Below are 25,123 nucleotides of genomic sequence, written 5' to 3' on the forward strand. Positions count from 1 at the left end.
CGCGTAGTGGAATTATCAGCGTTCGGAGGGACGTAACCGAAGAAGGTCGCCGAATTTTTTGAAGAAATGAATTAAATGGAACTACAGAGGTGAAACAGAGACTATAAAAATGAGCCGCACGCGGAAAAGGCACCATTCCAAGGAGTCTGTTGGTTAATAAAGGCCTTGTGGACAAGAATGAAGGAAATGGTCGGAGGGTGTTGCGTTTGTTCTGATGATCGGGGGTGGGCCGAAAACCCGCTAGTATATTGTGATGGACAGGGTTGCACTGTTGCAGTACATCAAGGTAATTCATATCTAGCAATTTGTCAATTCATAATTTATTTTAGAGTTTTACCCGCCATTTTGTTTGCTTATCTAACCTCTCCTCTAAATTACAAATTTTCATTTTCACTCTTTTTCTAATTAAGTGTTATAATGTCTTTAGGAATTAGAACTAATATTTTTCTATTCAAGATTTACAGTTCTGTTTTCAAAGATCAGTTACATTCATTCATTTTCAGAAAGTTTCTGCTTCCATTGATAAGTGTGATGTTTTTCTTAAATATTTTAAACCTAAAATGTCTATTTTCGAGAAATACACATGAATTTTAACAGTTTTGAATAAACCTTAGAGACTGATAGAAGATGGGTGTTTTATTTTTTCAGGAAGAAGGTTACAAAATTTATCAAATTTAAAATTTGCATATTATAAAATAAGGACTCATTAATAGTTTCTAAACTAGATTGTTCATAATCTCACGATGGTTTATTTATAATAGTTTATTCTAGTTCCCAATTGGTTGTATAAGTGTTCTGAATTACTAGTTATTCATGTTGAATTTCACCATTGTAAAATACATTTTTAATAGGGTTTTAATTTAATTATAATAGTTACTGCAATTTAATTCAATTTGATCATACATTTAGTTCTGCTAATAGGAATTTTTATTCTTGGTCCTTCTAGAAGTTGGTATAATAAGCTTAATATGTTTCTCCAATGTCTCTTTGATATTACAGATAATTTAGTGAACATTCAAGGAATTATTGATATAATTGTAAAGCCATTTAAATGGTCTTTGAACAAAAATTCATTTCTATGGATTTGGATTTCTTTTAAGATTAGAACTCTCATTGTCATCAGCAAAGATATAATCCTTCAAGATACAGTTGAATTATTCCAAAGAACTTGAAGTATTATGTGGCTTTGGTCAATATTATAACCTCTTGCTGCTCCATTCAATGTTTTTGTTCATTCTGTAATATATAATAGTTTTGTGTGTAGACCTAATACTTCTTTTATTATAAGTGTTTTATTTTGACCCCTTGTCTGAGTGTTATTAAATAATTTAATGTGTAATAATTTCAGTAGACCTATGCATTCTGTACTTTTATTGATAAATTCGGCATTTATTTTAAGAATTCAATTTAAAGTTGGTTAAAATGAATATGATTTTTTTTCTGTTTAGTGTTTGAAGTCCAAAACTTTTGTTTTTGTTTAATCATTGATTATAATTTTTATTCATTTACTTATTTGTGTTCTTCACTGACCGCACCCCTAACCATCTTCTCATCTATATAATTTTTGTTTATTTCTGTTTCTAGTTTTAACAGACCAATTTCAATACCAGAAATTGTATTATTATTTGTATAGAGAACCCGAGTTCGAATCTGACGGAGCAGAAAATTGTTTTCTGTTATACTGTAGCCTTGAGTCAACTCCTGTGGGTTCTTGTAGCCCTCCTGGGGTCCACCCAGCCTCTTAAATTGGGTAAAAATCTGGCGGTTGAGCGACATTCTGACCAAATCACCTCCTTGCACATCCGTTGGTTTAGTAACAGTACTTCCTTACAAAGTACTGAACCCCTGACCCTTCATGGGCTGTAGCGGTACAGATTTTAATTTAATTTAAATTATTTGTGTAGATAAATGATTAAACTTTGTGATTTATTTTAACTTTTCTTTTGTAAATTATTGCAATGATGACATTAAACAAATTTATACATTTTTGAAAGTGGTAGTTCACTATAAAAAAAAAAAAAGGATAGGACATATTTATTTTTTTAAATTATTCTACATGGAGAAATAATTTTAGCTGTAAATTTATACTTTTTAAATATTTTGAGTTAATTCAAATGAATGTTACAGATGTTTCACTGTGCATTAGATTGTTGTTGCCAATATATTTCATTTTTACATGCTTTGCTATTTAATGATTCTCTTGTAGCATTTGCTTAATTAAGACAAGTTGTTCTTTATGTAGAAATCTATTCTGCCTGATAACAGTTCCGAAGCATTACTCCATATAATGTTTTATTGTAATGATTTATAAGTTGTTCTATTATTATTATCGCTCTAATTCGATCAGAGCTGTTGACTTTGACTCCCTATGTTCCCTCAAGTGATAGACCAACTCCTGTTGATCATTTTCGTTTGAAGTTGGCCCCTAAATATGAATCACTTTGTGGTGTTGGATCATAACTGACAGCAATGATGGATCGGTTACTAGTTGTATCTACTTGCCATGTTGAAATTGTATTTCCTATCTAGCCCCTATTATTTTATCAGTCTAATAATTTTAACATTTTTTGGAAAATCACTAATTGCTTTTCTATCTACCCATCTTGCTTTATTTCTCCCATTTTGTTCTAATACTTAGTATCTGGGTGTAGCATTAAATATTTATTTTTAAGTAGCCTAGTATTCTTTTTTATTAATTTTTTTTTATATTTATTTAAAACTTTTTTTTTTTATATTATTCCTGGATGACTATTAGTTTGAATTATTATAGGTTTGTATATTTTTGTTCTTTTTAGTCAGGTTCTGCAGTTTTAGTACTGAATTCACTGAATTGAAAAGTTTAATCTTTTTGTTGCTATAACTGATACATGAAGTAGCTCTGTCACTACAGTTGATTGTTGATTCAGTTGTAATCGCTCTTGGCTTGGGTGGGAAAAAAATATTATAATTTAAAATTTTTTTAATATATTTGATCTTTAAAGTGTGTTGGGAATTTCTTAGAGTCAATGGAGGTTGTGGAATAGCATTAAGATTAATTTTTTGCTTGTTTGCTATTATTATAATAAGAACCAAAATATTGCCCTAGTTGGAGTTTTTTGTAAAAACAAAAGCTGAATTTTGTATAGTTTTTTTTTTTTTTATTTTCTAAGGTATCAACATAATTTGTGAACACCTGAAGCGATTCAACCATAATATATTGTTACTTCTAAACTTAATTTTTACTTTTTGATCTTTTAGCTTGCTACGGAATTGTGACAGTACCCATTGGAAATTGGTATTGCAGGAAATGTGAATCTCAGGAGCGATCTGTCAAAGTGGTAATAAAAGTATAAATTAATTTACACAACCTTAAAATACATTATTATATAATTAATATTAGTATAAATTTTAGAGATGTGAACTGTGTCCTAATAAAGAAGGTGCCTTGAAACCAACAGACAATAATGCATGGGCTCATGTTGTCTGTGCTTTGTATATCCCTGAGGTGAGGTTTGGTAATGTTACGACGATGGAGCCTATCATCCTTGCACAGATACCACAAGAGAGGTACAATAAGGTATGTGGATGCATTCATAATTTTGTTTAAAATATTCAAACATTTAAATTTGTCTTTTATATTGCTGATTAAATGTATTACTATACTTTGTAAGTGAAGAACTAATTTTTATTTGCTATAAATGTTTGAACTGTGAAATAGAAATAAAAATCTCAAAACATGTAGTACTATAATTCCTGTTAAGCTTATTAACTTTAATAATCCTTGTAACAAGAGTGATAGTGAATTTTGTTTTGGATTCTTCTAATAATTTTCTAACCTTACATTTTTGTATATACCTTTCCCATTGAAGTTAGTTTGAAAAAAGATGAACTCTGTAATACTTTCTTATAACTAATTTTTAATGAGAAAAAGTAAACTCAACTTTTAACTCTCAGAATTCATTCCCTAAGTATATGCAGTTGAATCCTGTTAAATCATTTTATCAAGGATCTTAGGGTTTCATATAAATTATGGAGGTATTAAAATTGTTGAGATTATGAATAATCGACCATCAGAAATAAAGATATGAATTAATGAGATTAATACAAATTTTATTGTCATTCATTAGTTATAAAAGAAGTTTTGTTTGGTTTATAAATATAAATGATAAATTAATTGTTAACTCCTCTGTATATATTTCTGCTTAATTAATCATCACTTGCATGTAAGTTGGTACATTTAAATTCTGTGCTTTGGCTAACCATTTTTTACAATGCTTTTGTGTTTGTGGGAACTCACCTGTTTTGGAGCTTGTATTTTGCAAAGTCTGGGAGAGATACTTTTCCTTCAAAATGGGTGTTATTATTGATAGAGGAACATTTTATAATGTTTAAACGCATTAATTTGTTTGTCATTACAAAAAATAATTTAGATTTTCCTTAAATGAAAAACTTATGAGACCTTGAGGTAATATAAAAAAAAGCAAACAACTGTTCATAAAAGTGATTCGCTGTAATTTTTTCATCTCTTTCCCTCTCTTAAAAATAATACAATTCATCAAGATTTTTTTGAAATATAAATTAAAAGAGATTTACATGACTTGTACGTAGAAAGGAAATTTGAATTATCTATAAGTTCTTCAGTATAAACGTATTGTTTTTGTACAAAATAAAGGAATTTGCTCTTGCGATCAATGAATTTGTACAAATTACTGGGATGAGAATTACCAGAATTCTATTGTATGAAAATTATGCTATAAATGAGAATTATTTACAATTATGTTGTGATGAATTTTTTTATCCAACTCACTCATATGAAGATATTTTTTTTATTGGTTATTATGATTGATTGTATTGTTATTTTGTCAATATCAGTAGTAGTAATTGAATATATATAATTTAAAATTTATATCTTAAGAAATAATTTTTAAAATCAAAATTTTATATTTTTGTTTAGACGTGCTATATATGCGAAGAGAGAAGCCGGTCTCGAGCGAATGTTGGTGCTTGTATGCAGTGTAATAAAGCTGGTTGCAGGCAACAGTTTCATGTCACTTGCGCACAAGGCCTTGGTTTACTTTGTGAAGAGGCTTCTAATTATATGGAAAATGTTAAATATTGTGGATATTGTCATCATCATTACACTAAACTCGTAAGTGTTCCTGTATAAGTTTTAGAATAATGGATGAATGTTATGGTGACTGCCTTTTGACTCTTTCACTCTTGTTGCTAATTTTCTGAAAGGATAGCTCTCAGAAAGTTTGATTGTATAAAGTATAAAATATTACTTCATATACTGATCCTCATATAAGTTCAAGGACCATCTGTATAATTTTTTAGTATTATAATAGTTGTGTTATAATTTGCAATTTTCTTTTCTTTTGTTTTTTTGCCTCATTATTTTTAATATTTAACCTTTGTTATGGACCAAGAAAAAACAATTTAATCTAATCATAGGCTGTTTGTGTTTTTTCTCTATGACTGCTGAGACTGAGAGCAGCTTTTTCTTTTCTTTTTTTTTTTCTTTTTTTTTCTTTTTTTTTTTTATAAGAGTTTTGCACCAAATTACAGAGCATCCATTCACAGCTTATGTGATATGATCTGGTTTATTATTTTTTTTATTTGATACCAACTTTACTGGTTACCCCAAAATCATCCTCAGATTTTGAAATTTTGTTTCAGAACGATGGTCCATTTAGATGTTTCTAATACTGTTTATAAAGTAGCAACATTAGTGAATAATGTATAATTATTATTAATTAATGCATGCCTTTAGTAAGCCTACATCTTGGGGACTCAATCCCTCTTGCATATCTGCTATGGATTATAAGATTTTATTTTGTTTACAGAAAAAAGGAGGCAATGTGAAAGTTATCCCTCCTTATCGTCCTGTTGGTGCGAATGATTCGCCTGAAGGTTCGCCTGTGAAAGAAACAGAACCTACGAAAACTACATCCAAACGAAAACTAAGTGAGAATGACATTAATCTTCCTTTTTTTTATCTAATCATATAGGACAAGTATAAGTTTATCTTCTTTAGGCTTAATATGTCGATAGTGAGCTACCAATAATAATACTACCTGTAAATCTGGCCAATTCTATATCTTTGAATGTATCATTAGTGGATTAAATAAATTTGTAATGACAGACTGTTTATTTCTAATCATGATATGGAAAACTTTTAAAAAGCGGTTTATTATTAAATAAGAAAAATGGTATGTCAGATATGAAAAAATAGTTTTTGTTTTTTACTGTAAAGTTATTAAAGTTGCACATGAGTGATATTGGCTGTTCACCATCAATATATTTTAATTTAATCAAACAAAATTTTAATTGTAAGACATTATAGAGATAAATTTTCAGGGAAGAAAAGCATTGTTTTAATTAATTTATATATTTTTAATAAAACTATAGCACAAATAATGATTGTGACTCTCTTTGTTTATAATTTAAGTTGTTAATGTGTAAAGAAAGTTTCAAAGCAAGTAACATTTTATAATTGTTTACTTAATTATTTATATTGTTTTTGGTGTGATTGAAAATATTGAGTTTGCTAAATGATTTCAAGCTAAATTTGGTTGGTATTAGTAAAGTGCGTGGAAGATATAATCAAAGATTAGAACAGTTCTGATTAGTCAGTATTGGTTATTCAACCACTCCTTAAAAATCCTGTCTTGCTTTATCTGATTTTTTTTTTTAACTTTCACTTATCTGTATTTTACTAATGTTTTACGGTAACTTTTTGTTTGCTCAATACTACTTAATATAAAAAAAAACAAACTAATTTTTATTTTTATTACTCTATGTTATAAACAAGGAATCCAGTTTAGATTGAATTAATGTTCAAAACATAAGATTGTAAATAATGTTGCTACTCTCTTGTGGAAATTTTTATATAAATATATAGACATTACACCCAACGGCTTGAAGAATGAAATAGTTGCTTAGGAAAAATATTTTTTTATAACCTACTTCCTATTTCGAGATAATAAGCTAATTTAATGAGGTGCAGGTTCAAGTAAAAGTGGTAAAACACCTAATCCAACTGGTGATGCAGAGATTGGTGTCGTTGGTGGGGATGAAGACAAAACTGGGGCTATTGGAGGATTGGAAGGTGAAGGCAGTAAAATTGGAAACAAAAGACGAAAAGGTGAGTTTAGTATCTCTATTTATTTATACTTTCTATCTCACTGATAATATTAACCAACTTTAATATCAATCAATCCTCTGAAAATGTTATTCATGAGTAACCTTAAGGTTAGAGATCAGTAACTTTTTATAGGGTATGGACCAAATTTTTCTTTTTTAAGTTAATGTGTTCTAAAGGCACTTTGGCTTTGTGAAAGTATGATTAATTTTCAGTTTTCTCCCACTATGAAGATTTAGAGGTGTTTGTTTAAATTCATCGATTTGTCAGTTCAATCCCCCTGATGAAAATTTATTATTTAAATACATTGTCATTATGATCTTTTGTGTAATATAGTGACAAATGCCAGTCACATTATAAAAAGTTATTGATGTCGTCTGCACATTTTATTGCAAAATAATTGAAAATATGATATTGGCATTGTTAGATCTGAAGTTTTTTGCAAAAGTATTAGCTTTACACAAAATTTCTTTATAAAAATCTTTACAATTGTAAATGTGGTCGTTATTTACTTTCTTTTTTTTTCACAAACAAACTTAAGGTGTTTCTTCTAAATCAGAGCCGTTTTGGCAGTCCTTGGAAACACTTATTAAAACAATATTGATTAAAAATATTTATATATAATATTTGTTCACAATTTTGCTATTAACATTTTTTGGGAGCAGCTTAGATCAAAGAATATTATAAACATAATTTTTTTTTTTAACTTGGTTGAAGGAGGGGTGATTGTAAGTGTTGGGGATAGTGTTATTTTCTATGGATAATCTTGAAAATTGTGACTAAATCATTGGTTTTAAAGAAGTATATTACATAACATTATAACAAAAAACCCTAAACATGAAAAAATATGTAAGGATTGTTATTTTAAAAGACAATAATAAAACAATTGGAGGGTACAGGAGACAAATGATCATAGTCATATTTTGTACTTGTTATTTTATTCAAGAGAATAGAGTAACATACCAATCTTCCACAGTATTATAATTTTTGTTTGTAATATCAAGGAGATTCTGTTCATTTCATCGGATGAATGGTTTTATACCATATGTATACTTTTATTAAGCTCTACAGAAGGGCACTGATAACTCAAATTTGATTTGATCGTTTTTCCCCTGCTGTCTTCTTTTATCATTTAGTTTAGTTGCAGTACATCCTTTAGTTAATTTTTCTATATCTAGTACATTTTTTGTTGTCATGGATAAAATTAATCCTTTTTGAAGGGAAACTGAAATAAAAAATGTTAAATTTTCAAATAAATTGGAGACATGAGTGGATTGAAGGTTTAATGTTACAAACATGTGAATTTAGAACAAATTTAGTATAATGTTTATTTAAAATATATATATATATATATATATATAACTTGTAAAAGCTATCATAATCTAAGGTTTAGAAAAATTAATCAAGTTAATCTATAGAAAAGAGTATTTAAAATATTTGTCGTACAAAAATCTCTAATTTTTCCTGAAATATCACCTGTCCCCTTCATCCATTCAAGTCATCAATTTTATTAATTTATTTCTTTATGTTTAGGTTTCCTTAGTGTTTATAGTGTACGTAGTCAATCACTTTTACATATTGTATCACAATTAATTTACCTTATCTAAAAGGTGGAGAGAAACTTATTCAATTTACTATTATCTATAGTAATTTACCTAGGATGTGTGAAAATTGATTAACCCTTTATTGTTCATATTTATCTCTTTTGTTTATTGTTTAGGAGGCTCACGGACTCCTCCAGTAGGAATTCCAAGCCCCGAGAGCAGCCCACGCCCTCCCAGCCCTGGTAGCAGTACTAGGCCAGGAACCACAGCAGTTCCCCCACCAGTTGCCACGCCACCCGTTGTTCCTCAGCATGGTATGAGGCATAACAGCCTTTATTCAATATTGAATATGGCACGTTTGTTTTGCAACTACTGTTCACTCTTGTTGCTATTCCTTCTTCAGAATATTAATACATGTTTTAACTTTATTCTTATATTACTTTTAAATATTAATCCAATAGTGTATAAATAATTAATTGATATATATTACATAATTCCTAATAAAATAAAATTTACTGGCAGTTGTAATGCATTTATAGTTTTGATAGTTTTAAAAAAAAAAATTAAGTAAGAATAATTAATTTCATCCAATTGGATAATAGTTCTTGTTGATGTATATGCAAGAATGGTCTTAGGCTCAAGGCTGTTAGTATAAATAATAATTTAGCAGCTTTATTAATTCAATAACCATTTCTTTCATTGTGTATACATAAACTCATTATGACTTCTATCATATTTTAATTTAGAATATTCATTAGTTTTATATATATATAAAAATGGGTAATATCTAAATCATGTTTGCATTTTAAAATAAAAATTTTTAAGATCAATTTTCTATTATGCTTTGACTAGCTAAAATTAGTGCCATGCCTAAGACAGCAGATAGCCTATCTAGCCTAACCTATTTTATATCTCATCCCTACCTGTTATTAAAGACTCAACTCCTAAGGCTTTTTTCAGTCTCCTAAATATCTTTATCAAACTATCTTAGGTATATTTATTTTATATGTGTATGTATATATAAAATGAAGATAATCTTTATTTTTATATTATATTATTATTATATTTATTCTTAAATATCTTTATCATACAATACATGGGGAACATATTTCTAGGAGAAAAGGGCTACTGAAGATCCGACTCCTTAAGCTTCTTTATTTTATTGTGTTGAGATATGTAGCAAACAGAATAGCCATCTTCTATGTCTTAGGCATGCCATTATTTTAGGTTGCCAAAGTGTACAAGTAAATCGATCCTAGATCTTTTTATTTCAAAATTCATACATGATTTAGATAATAGAGATAGTGATACTAACAATTAATATTAAGGAATAGAATAACAATTGCTTTAATGAGTTGGTTACCTTTGTTTATGTTTATTAATTACTTTGTTTCTAACAATTTTTTCCTGAACTTTAAGAATAAATTTTTAGGCCTTCCAAGGCCCCAATCTTAATTACGCCAGAGGTAAAGGGGGAGGAAATCAAGTATAGAATGAAAAAAAGGATACGTACCAGTAGCATTCTTGACTCCTGCATTGACTGCCCTTCCAATGATTGTAGCGCGTGAGGAAAAATAAAATTATCAAACAATGTACTTACTAAATTGTGCAGTGAAATATGGAGAAAAAAAAGTGTTAGTCTGATGGAATTTGTGAAAAAAATTATTATTTCCTCTTTTTAGGAGTATTAGTCACATTCTGCCTTACAGTAGCTCAAGGTTCTTGCTATCTTTGAATAGAGATGAAAAATATAATTCTCAATCACATGAAAAAAAGAAGATTCAACTTTAACTTGCTCTTTATAGTTCAAATAGGGCAAATACATTGCTTTGTAAGAAAAGAATAATGAAACCTTAATTTACAATGATGCAAGGTTGTATAATTACTTTAATTAGACTTCTTCAATCCAGTATATCCATCAATTGTTTAAGATGTAAATTTAAAAGAAAGATGAGTTTATTATCAAGAGACAATGTTATGCGGCCATTTCTGCTATTTAACGAAATTGATAACTATTGTCATTTAAATTTTATTGTTAAAATTTCTGCTACAAAGATTATGCCAGGTTGTTATTAGGAAACTATACAATTTACATCATATAGATAACGATATTTTTATTGTGAAGAAACTACTGGAAGATAAATAAGGATATGAGAAAAAGATTTTATTTCTTGTGACAAAGTGTGAGGTCTAAAGAAGATTCTTATTTTTTCTTTGGTGATGGTGTATCTTGATCACATGCTTTTTTCTTTATAAAGGATCCTTTGACTGTGGTTGATTCATTTTCGCTTCTTCTGAGCACGCTTTAAACACAAACATATTCTCAAGAAACAAGTGGACCATATCACACATGCTTTTGTCTTGAAGGCACCTCATTTTGTTTTCAATCCGTGATTTTTTTAATTACTTTTTGTTTATCTTATGACTATATTTTTTTTTGTGCCTACAGCCGTATCAAAAGAGTCATCTAGACAATCAATTGTTGTAACAGTGCCATTGGACGCCCTGCCTAATAACGTTGCACCTATAGCTACCCCGTCACCACCACCGACCACCCATAATACCGTTACCCCTGCTGTAGGAACTGTGGCTGCTTCTTCTGTCTTATCGTCAGATCAAGTTCCCCTTCCTGCGAAAAGACAAAGGTATTCTCATACTCATTAGTTCATTTTATTCATGTTTTAAATAATCTTCTATTTTTATCAATATATTTTGAATTTTGTTAGAAGATAATGAGATCAGATTAAGTAAATGCACCTGAAGATATCATATTGTAATTAGTGTAAATAAAATAAAATTTGTACTTATCTGGGGTATGGAATTTTATTTATTTGACAATATTCATTTCATCTTTCCTCTCTAATAAAAATTTGATGGTGTTTAAATTTCCGTAATCAAAATTGATCATTTTTTAAAATGTATTTAATGTCTTTCTGAAACGTTGATGAAATCTAGTAAGAAACTAGGTCTTGAAATAAATATAAACAAAACAAAATATATGATTAGCAGTGGAAATGGAAGCAATTTTGGCGATTTAGATACAGGAGGACATTTGAACAGATATAGAGGTTTAAGTATTTACGTTCTACGGTAAATATAAAAAATGAAATTGATGAAGTTATAAAAGCTAGGTTAAAGGTGGGAAGTGCTTGTTATTTTACGATTTCGAAGTTGCTTAGCTTGTGCCTTCTATTCACAAACTTAAAATAAATACAAAGTCTATGCTAGCCCGGTCAGTGAATTTAATTCTTTACAAAAAAAAGAAATATGCTCTTCTCGTTTTAATGTTCAAGGTTATCACTATGAATAATACCTTACATGAATGTTGATGTTTATATTTCGTTACCAAAACTTCATTTTTTTTATTGTATACATTTTTTATAATCTCACAAGTGGAGATCATAACAAAAAGCAAGGCAATCCTTCTCAGCTGGACCTGCCCCACTAAGACCCCCAGGGAGTGACGGTCCTATATCACTTTTGAAATATTTGCTTGAAAGAACGGGAAGAGGAGACTTAAGATAGTGTTTAATCGAGCAATATTTAAAAAGCGCTGGAAATTGAAAAACAACATTAATTTAGTGAATTGCTATTGGTGGTATCGGCTTCAAACCATAGGGTTCGTTAAGTCTTTATTACTTATTTATTTAATATTTTCAGATCTCAGTCATCGGATAAAAGTGAAAAAGGTCGAAGATGGATGAAGAGAAACAGTAGTGGAAAATCACACTCTCCTCCTCCCCAATCACAACAGTCATCTGGGTAAGTAAATTAATTATTATTATTTCTTTTTTTAATTTTTGAAATATTTTCTTTCATTTACAGATCTAGTTGTATTTATAAACCTAAAATAATAATAAGTTTACTATTTTGAGATTTCAAGGTTTAAGAATGAGTTTTATTATTTTTTAATGAATTTGAATTGTCATTTGAGAGTAAAATTTCCAGAAGGAGCAAACCATGTTTAAAACATGCGTGTTGAGAAAAATTCTTTTACATATAGTTAAGTGAAAGTTGGGAATGAAATTTGACAAAATTAATACTGGGCACATTAATCTCCAAATAGGGTTTAAACGGGACAAGATATAATTAAAATATAGGTGTTTCAAGGAAAAGAAGAGGGCATCCTCCTTCCCTAAAAATCCCTGAAAATCTCATCAAAATTGAATTTACAGTTTGATCGATTATGTCATACAAAAATTTACTGACAGGCAAGCACAGGACCAAATTTGTTCCTTGATGTCTAAAAGATAGTTATTACTATTTAAGTTTTATTTGACTGCACCCGGACCATATTCCATTTATTAAAAAAAATAATTAAAAAATTGGAAGAATCAAATAGCATACCATGAATTATTTACATGTACAAGTAAGGAATTAGTTTTTTTTTATATAAATCCATCATAATAAATTCAAAACCTAAAACATAAGGATTTGTTTACCTATTAATTTGAAGTAATCAGTCCAATCCAAAAATATATCAAGTTCTTAGAAAGTATTTCCCTATCAGATCCTTTCTTGAAGTGCCCACTGGACTCCATTCAACAGAACTATTGAGATAAGTTTGTGTCTCTATCTGTCCAATTAAGTATAATTATTTATAAGATAGTATTATGTTTGTATTGTTCTTTACATAAAGTTTACAAATTTAGTGAATTGGCTCGAATCGGAAAACAATTTTGGAGCTCCTTGTCCTATAAAAAATTCATTTAGTTTATATGATGATTTTTTAAGTTTATTCTATCTTCTATTGTTTTTATGAACTCCTTATTATCCCTGCCTTTTGTTGATGTAGTCCATCATTGGCTCCATGTATTATTGTCATTTTTATGAAATATTTCACGGATTCACTTCACGGATCGATTCCTTATTCAATACTATCAGAAGAACATTGTCCGCTGCTGCCTTCCAACATCTCATTTGCTACCAGAGGTGGTGTAGATTATGTAGTCAAATATCTTATTTTAGAATGAAAAACAACTGAAGCTGATGAAATAGTACAAAATGCAATCCACTAAGTTCATCATACAACAAATGTCTTTATTTAATAAAAATAAGGTACTCTAGGAGGTGAAGTGTTATCTGTGCTTAATGAACTCAATTCAAATTCTATAGTGCCACTCTATATTTTCTTTGCTCTAAAAACTACCGGGATGTGTCTGGGTGTCTCCTTTGTTAAGGAGGTCTGGAGAGGGATAAAGGTCCAGTTCTAAAACACCAATATAAAATCTGTGCTTTTGTATGTATCTGAGACATAAAAAGTGACACATGTTCCAGTGTAACTTTTTACGCCTGTTAGGACAAAAAAACTGCAGGTCGTTAAAAATAGATCAGAAATATACTGAGTAAGAAACTATTTCCAATTTCAAACTTAAAAAATTAATCAATCAAGAAGGTAATAAAGCTTCAAACAAGGAGATGGTGAGGGCACATCCTCAGAAAAGATGACACTGATGTAACTGAACAGGACCTAGAACGAAATCCCCAGGTTCAGTGAAGGCAGAGGTGGTCAAAGGAAACAGAAAGGCAAAACATGGATAAAGAAGTGTGAGCAGTAGGTCAGGCATGGTCCGGGATTAAAGAATTGTATGATTTAATCAATCAATCATTAATTGTGTCATATCATATGAACCCTTAAGTAAGTAAGCGTTTGGCAGTTTGTTAAATATCATTCTGTAATTTCATCTATTTTTAAATGTTTGTGAGTTTTTACCTATTGTTGTTATTTGAATTATTCTTTTTATTTAATCAATAAATTTATATTGATTATAGTTAATTATTTTTCAAGGTCTAAAAGCAGCAGCCCTGGGGAAAGTAGTAATTCTCAACTTAGTTCCATTGAGGGAAAGTTGAGAAGGTCTGGTCCGAGCTCAAGCGTTGTTGTCAAGGAAGAAAAGGATGTTAAAATGTAAGTTTTTCATTTGTGAGGTATTCTACTTCTACAAGGTGTTTTATATTTGACTTATTGAAAAATCCCTACTATTGTGTATTTTGTAATTTGGTTTTTGACACTTTCCTCCCGTCATCTTTAAACTCTCATTTCCTGGGGGCTTTAATTTTTTTTTATAACCGTTTGAATGCTGAATTGTTCTCCTGTTACTTATGGATTCTTATAGGTTGTAAAATGTTTACTTGCTTGCCAGTGTAAAATGTTGGTTATTTGCCATTTATAGTTTTATTTTTATTAAAAAAAATTGATAAATAGAAAATAATCTTTATAGTTTTTGTCTCTTTTACCTTCTATGATTTGCTTCCTCTCTACCTTTGATTAAAAAAAAAAATCTTATCTCTCAGGATATACAATTTAATGAAAACATTTACTACTAAAAATCTATATACTTTTAATGTGTAACTCCATTATTTCTTTAACAATTTTAAGAAATTAGACCTTCGTCCTACTATTCTAGAAGTTTCTTTTCCATAATTTCTTCTTAATACTTTTTTCTGATTTTTTTTTTTCCCCTAAATTTTCAGTATGATATAATTTTTAAAATAAAATGTATGGTTTTAGTTTTCAGAATGGTTTGAATGCTCCTCATATGCTTGGGAATCAGTTGAATCCAAGTAGCGTAATGGCACAAAAAATGTGTGATACCCTTTCGCAAGAAATGGTCGCACATTCTGTCTTTACCCAGCAGGAGCCTACTCAGAGCAGTAGCCTGGTGGGACCCCAGCTTCATCGGCCTCACCATGCTCAGGTAGTTTTTACTATAATCTTTCACTATTAAAATGATTTTTCATATGTCAACATTTGGTCTAAGTTATAATGATCTTGTGTCCAAACTTGTCTCAATTGGTATATGATTAATAGTTTCTTATATACTTAGTATTATTAGGACACCAAAGCATTAATTAATAAATTAAAATCTAATCATTAAAGATTTAGATGAAACTCAGCCATTTGTACACTCTTGATTATGGAGTGTAGGTCCATACGTTCAGTAATCATTTCAACTTGAATGCTTCCTTCAACTAGAGGCTACTTTACGTCAGCAGGCTTTCTTTATTATTCCTCTTTTAAATTAAAATAAATCTATTTCATCTAATATATATGAACCATTATATATTTAAGCTTTCTACCAACCTAACAGAAATTTTCTGATATTTAAAAAAAAAAACTTGTTTTGTTCATTTTAAAAAAAAAAGCCTGCATGTTTGCTACATGAGTAGGCAGGTAGACATGTGTCCGTAAGAGTTGTGATAACTTCATACAGCATGAAATAGATTCATTACACAAAGTTTAGTGGGCTATCTGTACTAAATATTTTTGAAAAGCTGCATTCTACAGATCTTAAGGTCACGGTTTAGAATGCCTTTGGCAAAAGAAGGCAGAAGACCCTTGCCTTGACTTTCTTTTGGGTGTCCTTAGTTTTTGTCTGTTTATAAATAGAAAATCAAACATTTTTTAATTATAAACATTCCTTTTGAAATCAAAGAAAAAAAAATTCCTTACAACATGCATCTATTATAATTTAATTTTTTGTGAACCCGAGACCTCACAAAGCGCACTTCAAAAAGGCTGCTTTTTGGTTCAATGTGAAAAGTTCAAATAGCTCCGTTCTATCTGTCTCATTTGACCTAGTTATACCTGACATTTGTTAAAAAGTTTCACGCACAACTGGACTATTAAAAGGGAGTTTTTTTTATGTCAGAATCACGCTCAAACTCCAAATCTTTACCCCAGTTTAAGGGTACACACCCACTTTTTATTGCCTGGATTTGTTCCAGGAGGGTCTACTGACCCCATGGTCGATCTATAACTGATATAACGGAATAAATGATTATCTGCCAGAGCTGGACTCGACTCCGGGCCTGGGTGATAGAAGTACGGTGCCTTATTAAGCTGTTCCTCTCATTTAAAAATAGATTATGTTCATGATTTCAAATTATCAACCATATAAATTATACTTAGTTATTTCATAAATATGTTGAATTTACATTTTTTTTCTGTTTTGTATCCTTTTTCAATATACTAATTGTTCATATTTTTGTGTATTTTTTCTATCGTTTATTTTTTAAGGAAATTTAATTGTTTCAATTAATATATTACAGAATAGAATAGGAGCATGGACAGGTATGCCTGGTACGACTAATAATCATAACACTGCAAATAATAACATCCCTCAATCTTTGGAACAGCTGTTGGAGCGTCAGTGGGAACAAGGTTCTCAGTTCCTGATGGAGCAGGCTCAGCACTTTGACAGTATGTTGAGTGTCCATTTACAATTTTATCTATAGTATAAGTAGACCAATCCATTCATTATTGTAATTCATAGTTTATATCAAATTTTCAATCTTATTTTTTAAAAATTAAGAAGCTGAAAATGTTTAACTTATATTTTAGAAAGTTATTTGTTTGAAATTGATTTCTGTTCAGATATTTTTGTTTGGTCAAAAAAATTGTTAACCCTATAAAATGAGGTTAACCCTCTGGTTAGTTAAGAGGGTCAATAGTTCCCTTGTTAATTTTTATTTAGCATATTAAGGTATTTGGTCCTCGGTGGTGAATTTTAATATTACCTGTTCACAGTATAACTAAAATGCTCATTATATACACAACAAGTAATGAAACTTTTAAAAAATGTATAAAATATTAAAAAAAAGTAATAGTAATAAATCAAGTAATTTTTTATATAACTATCACTTCAATTAAATATGTATGTATTTGTTCTGGATTCACAGATTAGACTTGCAAACTTTAAATTTTCCAACTTGTTTCTCAGTGCAGATTTTAAATCCTTATGGAACATGGTTCCAATTCAAGGCACATTAAATCTTCAAATTATAAGGAGAAATTGTAGTGATGTGGCAAGGTATATTCATGGTAGTCATGTTCCTGGTAATCTAAATTCTCTTACCCATATTTTTTTTCTAAACAAAGTTAAGTCAGGGTCAGTCAAATCTTTGCCCTCTGACAGAATCTCTCTTTTCTTTACTTTAAAATGTTTGCTAATAATGAGTATTGGTCTTGTATGACATTATAATCTGAAGATCATAATACCTTCCCATCTCACCCCCAAAATGATTGGAAGGTCTCTTATCATATCTAGAAACCATTTACTAATAGCAAGTAGAGCAGTCCTAAAAAAATTTAGTTACATTAAGAGCACTTTCCCCGAAAGGCCATCATATTCCTCACTGCACTCTATAACTCAATGTTACGTACAACCCACTTTTCAATCCAGTGAAAATTCTCGATGATTATAATGATATTAAAGCCAAACAAGCCATCTCATTTACCATCTTCATATAGATCAATCAGTCTCTTTCCAATTTTTGCTAAACTTTTTGAAAAAATACTATATAAGAGAATACTACCTTTCATTGAGACAACACTACCTCATCATCAATTCGGTTTCCGTCATCGCCATTCTACAACCCATCAAGTCATAGACTTCATTCATTGCTTCTGCTTTCGAAAAGAAACTATATGTAACAGGTGCCTTCCTCGATGTACAAAAAGCATTCGATAGAGTTTGGCATACAGGACTCCTTTATAAACTGAAAAGAGTTCTTCCCAGCACCTACTATCTAATCCTAAAGTCTTATTTAGAAGAGAGATACTTCCGGATTCGACAGGGCTCATCACTATCCTCATATTTCGCAGCAGAAGTTGGAGTTCCGCAGGGATCCATAATAGCGCCATTATTATACACTTGGTATACCTCCAATTTACCCACAATGGACACACTCTCACGGCCACATATGCCGACAACAGCCATTTTAGCCAAGCATGGCGACCTAGCACAAGCCTTAAAACAATTACAAATACACCTAGCTCACATCCATGAATGGTATATCAAATGGAAAACAGGGATAAACATTGAGAAATCAATGCAAATAACTTTTACTCTCCGTTGTGGTCTATGTCCTCCTGTTTTTCTAAACAAGTGAAGTTTAACCCGGACAGACACAGTAAAATACCTTGGATTGACATTGGATAAACGACTTACATGGACCCCCCACATAAAAATAACAAAACAAAAGCTAAATTTCAGACTTAAATTATTATTTCATCTTTTAAATAAACGATCAAAATTACCACTTTCAGAAAAACTAAAGATTTATACTTACCTTCTCAAACCAATTTGGACTTACGGTGCATGAATTTATGGATATGCCAAAAAAACTAACTTACTGAAACTGCAACAGTTTCAATCAAAATTACTAAGACTGATCAGTAGCGCTCCCCCCTACATCAGTAACAAGAACTTACACAAAGACTTACGAACTCCCTACGTACAAACAATCATTAAATCATTATATAAATGGTTTCACGATGCACTTCCAACACACACTAACCCTCTAATTCAAGGACTATCTACACGAGACTTAGCAGATACGAGACGACGTTTACGAAGGAGCTGGAATAGGGACCTCTTAAATTGATTTTTAAATTTCAATTTTAATGGAGAGGCATCATTGAATGACCTTATATATATATTTTTTTCTCTTCTCTCTCTACATCTCATTCGCTGGTTGTAAAAATACTTTTATAGTTGTGAATAAACTAAATAAAGTAAAAAAAAAAAGTTACATTAAGCAGCATTATAAAATTATATCACAACTCCAAAAATAGAGAGAATGACTGTGTGAGTGTGATATGGATTTCAAATAACAATAAAGAGGAGTGAAGTGGTTGACTATGAACTTGCAAAAAAAACCGCTGTAAAGGATATATAGCAGTATATTGTCCTGAATATGAGGCATAACCCTGCCTTTGTTATGAAAACTGTCTTACAGGAAAAATTATTAACTTTTGTTATATGAAATGAAAGAAATGTGTAATCCTTATTTGTTGATTTGCGGTTGGATTTCCCCATCTAGGAATGTTGGATGGATCTCATATTTGCTATTTGTATTGATAATAATTTAATTATATCTTTGTTATTTTCAGTTGCTTCGCTGCTTTCCTGTTTGCATCAGCTTCGTGCTGAAAATGCCCAGCTTGAAGAGCATGTTACTAACCTTGTTCAGAGACGAGACCATCTATTAGCGGTTAATGCGCGGTTAGCTATTCCTCTTGTGCAGCAACAGCATCCGCAGCAGCAGCAGCAAGGTTATTGTCTACTTTATATATCATTTAAACAATATTAATTGTGCAGACATAAAAAATGATATATTATATGGAAGTGGAGATGAACCCTAAACTTAAATATAGGATAATTCATCTTTTTTTTACTTAGTTATTGATATCTATCTTTCCTTCGCTGCTTCCTTTTGCTTAGTGCTCATTTTTTCTTTTTAAGTTAATAATGTTGCTGCTAGTACCCCTCCTGTAAATAATGCTCCAACTGCTGTGGAAAATGGTATGGCTAGTGCTGCTGAACAGGTCCAATACCAGAGGAGTACACCTCAGTCTTTACCAAGGTATGCTATATTCATTCATGTCATACTTGGCAAGATTCTGTGTTACATTCAGTATTAGGCTTAATCTTTCTCTTTTTTTTTTTTTTTTATAATTTTCAAATACAACCGTTATACAAAATACTAACTTGAAAGTTGTTGTACATCAGCATAATAGTTCAAATAGTTGTCACAAGGCAGGGCTAGATAATCACGATAAGAGATCAGTGTTCAATATTAGTCATCTACTAATTATCATTTCATAATTTTAAGTTGATAATATAGCTGTATATATTGTTCAAATTAAAAATATATATTATTTTGAGCCAAATTTTAATATTATTAAATTAAAGTTACAACAAAAGTTATCAGTTTTGAAAAATTTCTTAAGTACAAAAGCATTGAATTTACTTTCTCTTAAAGTCAATTCCTGAATATCTGCAATCACATAATTGAAATAATATCCTAAATTAAATATATATAGAAATGACACTCGTCAGTCGGTAAAACATGTTTTGGGTTAAATTTAAACATAGTTTAAAAGAAAGTTTTCAAAATAAGAACAAGTTTCTAATTATTTTCAAAAACTATTATACTTTTTTAATTCTTCAGCATATTCTATATAGTTTATTAATTGTTCTTATTATAAATTAATATTTTGATTTAATTGTAACTTTGTGATGAAATTATGTTTTTTTTACTGGTTCTACTTTTTTTTTTTCAATGTGGGTTTCACTGAAATCATTCCACTCTGTTCCAGGGATAATTGAGTACTGGCTGTTTTTATTAATAGTATTTTCCAGTTCATTGGTTTGTTAATATTTATGTTCTCCATGTTTGCTGCTGTTAAAATGAAGTACATTTCGCAAATAGGAAATGAACTAATGTATAATATTAATTAAAAATCTTAGTGGTGAATAGAACCAGCCAGGTAGTAATTGTAATAGTGATTTGCACTATCCTTAAAAATGTCATTAAAATTGGATTTACAAATTGATTGATTATGTCCGAATGCAAATTTGATGACAGACAGACAGGTATGGAACTAGATTTGTTCCTTGATGTTTAAAATGTAAAATGCTTGTGAAAATTTTCAATTCTGAGGACAAAATTTGTTTTCACTTTCTAAATGAACATAAAGCTACTCTGCCTTCAGTTGTGAGGAAGCAAAAAGTTTATTTTTGTTTTTGGCAATTATCATTTAATATCTTTATATATAATCTTTGCAAGGATGTAAAATAAAATAAATTTGCACTAATATTATCTTAAATAATAATACTAAAAACATAACATACTTTCCTCTCATGGGAAAAACTCCCTGTAAATTAGTAAGCTGAAAAAAATTTTCAGCAGTCTCATACATTCTTCCTCAAGGCCATTACTTCAAATGGACGTTGGACATATCTATCCAACTCAAAAAACATTTTGCTTCTAGAGTGCCCTGACAAAATATTCTAAACCAATAAACTTGTATTTCTGTATCCTCTGCTATCTAGGAGAATATAGCTAACTTTTTAGACCGAAAATTTCTACTCTTACCCACAAATACAAGGGTTAGTAATGAACGAGGTAAAGCTCCTTTGTCCTGGCTTCAGAAATTTTTATTTTTAAAAATATTTTGAATTAATTTTGATTTCTATATTTTTTATTTTAAGAAGTTGATGTTCATGTTTAGGTCTAACTCAGCAGGGTTTCCTGGAAGTGGACAGCAAATGCAACCTCAGAACAGCGTTGTAGTTAGGGCCTCATCAGGTGATCAGCGAAGGTATAATTAGCTTAGCTATTTCTACGTAAAATATCCATTGTCTATCGCAATAATCAATTCAATGGTAACATTTATTAAGTTAGACTTTAGTACACTACTTTGGATAATAAGTCTATATGCAACCTTTAAATATTTGTTTATTAATTTTGGAAATCATCCAATAATTTTATGATTTTTGTATTTTAAAAAATTGGCATCATTGATAATAATACATACTAGAAATTTTTCATTTCTATATTTATTGCAAAATTTTCATTAAAAATTTGGCCCCTTTATTCTCATGTAAGGAATATTTAAAATTTATGACAGACTCCATATATAGCCTCTTGTTGCATGGATGCAATATTTCTCTTATATCTAATAATTAATAAATAACACTTATTTTCATGGGTAATTTGGTTGTATAAAACATAACTTTTTCACCAAAATAAAAAATGTCTCCAAATGGATTAAAGCTTATAGGCCCAGGAATTGTTTGTAATCATTGGGCCTCTAGTTGGATTGTAACCCATTACCTGGATACTTGTGTACAAGTTAAATAGGTAATGGTTGTGCAAAATGTGACATTTTATTTAATAAAGTTGATGCCCGACTGAATTAATTGAATATATTCAAGTTGCAGTCAAATGTTATTTGACTATTGCCCCATTGTTACTGTACCATTTACCATTTTCATTACTATTCTCATTCATATATTCTTCTAGTCTTGTTCAAGATAACAAACCTGTCTGGGTCAAGTTAAGGATAAGTAAAAAGATTTTTAAAAAATTGGTTTCCCTACCTCCCTGACCATTTTGATAAGTTAAGATAATATTTAATGAAGCACCATAGTTTATTTTATATCTAATGTTGTTTTCTAACATTTACATTAATCAGGAGTTCGAGTGCTGGCAGCAACTACAGTAACCACAACAATCCAACGCTGTATTCCTCTGGGCAGCAGCAGTCTCAGTCACAGCAATCCCAGGTCGGTTGAATAATTTTAGTCTTAGTTACGTCTGATCTTTTTATTGACCTTGCAATTTCACTAAAACGCTAATATATGTAGTATTATAAAAATGTAGATTCTTTTTAATTATATGGCTAGAGGCGTAGCAATAGAGAGGTAATGGTTTAGCCTTTTTTTTGTGGGGGGAGGGTTTAGCTTTTTTTTTTTTTTGCGCATAGCTCAAATGATTTTTTAAATGAGGTGACTCCAATCGTTCAGTTGACATCACACAAATGCTTGGAAAGAATTTGATTTAAAAATACTAAATAAATATTTTTTTTTATTTAATAAGTGAAAGTGCCAGAAGGTTAGAAAACATTATAAAAGATGTATTTATATTAAATTATTGTGGCTTATAACCATAACTGTAAAAAACAAAACAAATTTATATATTAATAATTATTTTAGTTCAATATTAGTTATGTATATTAGTTATGTTAGTTCAATATTAGGACGAAGTATGTAGCTACACATATTGTCACATAAAATTTGAATAATTCCTTAAATCTCTGTTATGATTTAATTTAAGGTATTTTGAAACTGATATTCTTTATATTCAGATTTTTTTTTATTGTATTTTGTTCAATTATTTATTTTCATTAAAATTTCATAATTATTGATAAAAATAATAATCAAAAACAAAGACAACTATACACAAACGCAAACATACAGAATCTTGATTATACAAGTTTCCGTATTTACCGAGGAGAATTCAAATTACGAAATTTCTACAAATGCAGTGGTGCCAGTGTATACATGGCGAAATAGACTCAAGCATCCTTGAGTGAGTCTGTGTAGAACTTAAGCTTTGCCTAGTATTGGTTCTAAAACACATTTTTGTGTTTTACACATCAGGTAATCAAAGTTCTACTATAAATGTAAATGATATATGGATATTGAACTAATTCATTGAGTTGATGAATATTCTTTTAAGAGACATTAATGTTATTGACTTTACAGGTGGTGATTAGGAGGGACGTGATCTCTGACCTTCATCACAATATGAGTGGTGGTGGTGGTGGAAAGCAGTCACAACCTTAATTCTAACAGAATATAACCAACGCAAACCAAGTACAAAACTTATACGTAGTTTTAAGCACTCTCGTAAAACAAAAAAGAAAAAAAAAAAAAGGATCGTTTTCTATCATTTTTATTATAATTTTGTTTTTGTTTTTTTGTTTTCTCTGTTAATTTTAATCAAAGGGACTGATCTGTATATAAAGGGATTAGAAGTGTACATTTTAAGTTTTGTAATGAAATATCCTCGATTCTCGCGTTTGTAAATATTACTATCAACTGTAATAATAATAAATTGATTGAAATAATAAGAAATGTCAATTATAAATGTTTTTTATTGAAAATAAACAATCTTAAAATTTTTTTATCAAATTAGATTTTATAAATGAGTAGATTTTTGTTTTAAGTAGTTGTGAAAATTTGACTTCTCCTATAAAATTATATTGAAAGGTTTCAGACTTGCTCAATTCTGAAATGCTGCATGGGGTATCTATATATATTTATACATACATATACAAATAAGGTAACGTGTAGCAAACTAGTTTTGGTTCTTAATTTTAAAATTATCAATTATTTATAAACTTTAAAATTTATTTATTTTAAATCAAATTCTATTTTATGAAATTTAAATAATTAATGACAAAATTCTAGAAGTTAATTAGGTTGCCATATTAAATATACCTGTGTATGTATGCCTATCTTTTTGGCGTTGGTGAGAGAAAGTCTCTTGTATAAATTTTTTATCTGTTTTTTATGACTGAACCCTGCTGTGTTCCTATAATTAGAATTTTTTAAAACACATGGCTCTTAAGTAAAAGAGTTGAATATATATGGTTAAGTTCCTATGTCTTTAGTTTTGGGCTTTACAACGTTTCACAATTCTTTTGTGAAGATTGATAGTTATAGTAATTAAACTGCCAAACAACCTTAAATAAATTTAGATGTATTTTATTGCTGCCATTTATATTTTGATTACTGCCATTAGTGTGCAAAATCTGTATCAAATGGAGAAGTCAAATTGTCGCGTGAAATGATAGTCACTGCTAGTACCTAGTATAGTATGGAGCAAATTAAGGGGGGAAGGTATTCTTGGCACGGTAAGATGTAGTGGGCATGTACAGTTAATGAGATGGGAGCTCTCCGAGCCCAACCAACCATATAGTTAGCAGAAGCAGATCAATGCTCAATAATTTAAATTTTGTAATTATTTTTATATAACAGTGTGTATATGTATGTGACTTCTGTTACTTAAAAGAAAAAAAAATAAGAAAAAAATTGTGCGGTCATTTAAACACTATTATGACTAATAATATTTTAAATAAACTTAAAATGATAATGTC

General features: G+C 29.7%; 1 protein-coding gene across 3 annotated transcripts; it reads left to right on the plus strand.

Annotated features, from left to right (window-relative positions):
- Alh (Alhambra) lies at nucleotides 1-25,123 on the plus strand. 3 transcript variants are annotated; one of them, XM_014417339.3, is made up of 17 exons: nucleotides 1-286; nucleotides 3,238-3,317; nucleotides 3,392-3,556; nucleotides 4,934-5,128; nucleotides 5,826-5,946; nucleotides 7,034-7,126; nucleotides 8,844-8,981; nucleotides 11,117-11,312; nucleotides 12,328-12,429; nucleotides 14,456-14,575; nucleotides 15,179-15,365; nucleotides 16,720-16,870; nucleotides 19,565-19,726; nucleotides 19,917-20,037; nucleotides 21,689-21,778; nucleotides 22,655-22,745; nucleotides 23,727-25,123. In XM_014417339.3, exons 1-17 carry the CDS (start codon nucleotides 178-180, stop codon nucleotides 23,805-23,807), a joined length of 2,202 nt encoding a protein of 733 aa, XP_014272825.1. In that variant the 5' UTR covers nucleotides 1-177; the 3' UTR covers nucleotides 23,808-25,123. The 3 variants fall into 3 exon arrangements, with proteins under 3 accessions (XP_014272825.1, XP_014272823.1, XP_014272824.1); XM_014417337.3 differs by having other exon boundaries at nucleotides 2-286; nucleotides 6,989-7,126; XM_014417338.3 differs by having other exon boundaries at nucleotides 3-286; nucleotides 6,989-7,126; nucleotides 11,159-11,312.

Source organism: Halyomorpha halys, unplaced genomic scaffold (assembly GCF_000696795.3).
Source record: "Halyomorpha halys isolate HHAL.00 unplaced genomic scaffold, Hhal_1.1 Scaffold152.1, whole genome shotgun sequence".
NCBI classification, from domain to species: Eukaryota; Metazoa; Arthropoda; class Insecta; order Hemiptera; family Pentatomidae; genus Halyomorpha; species Halyomorpha halys.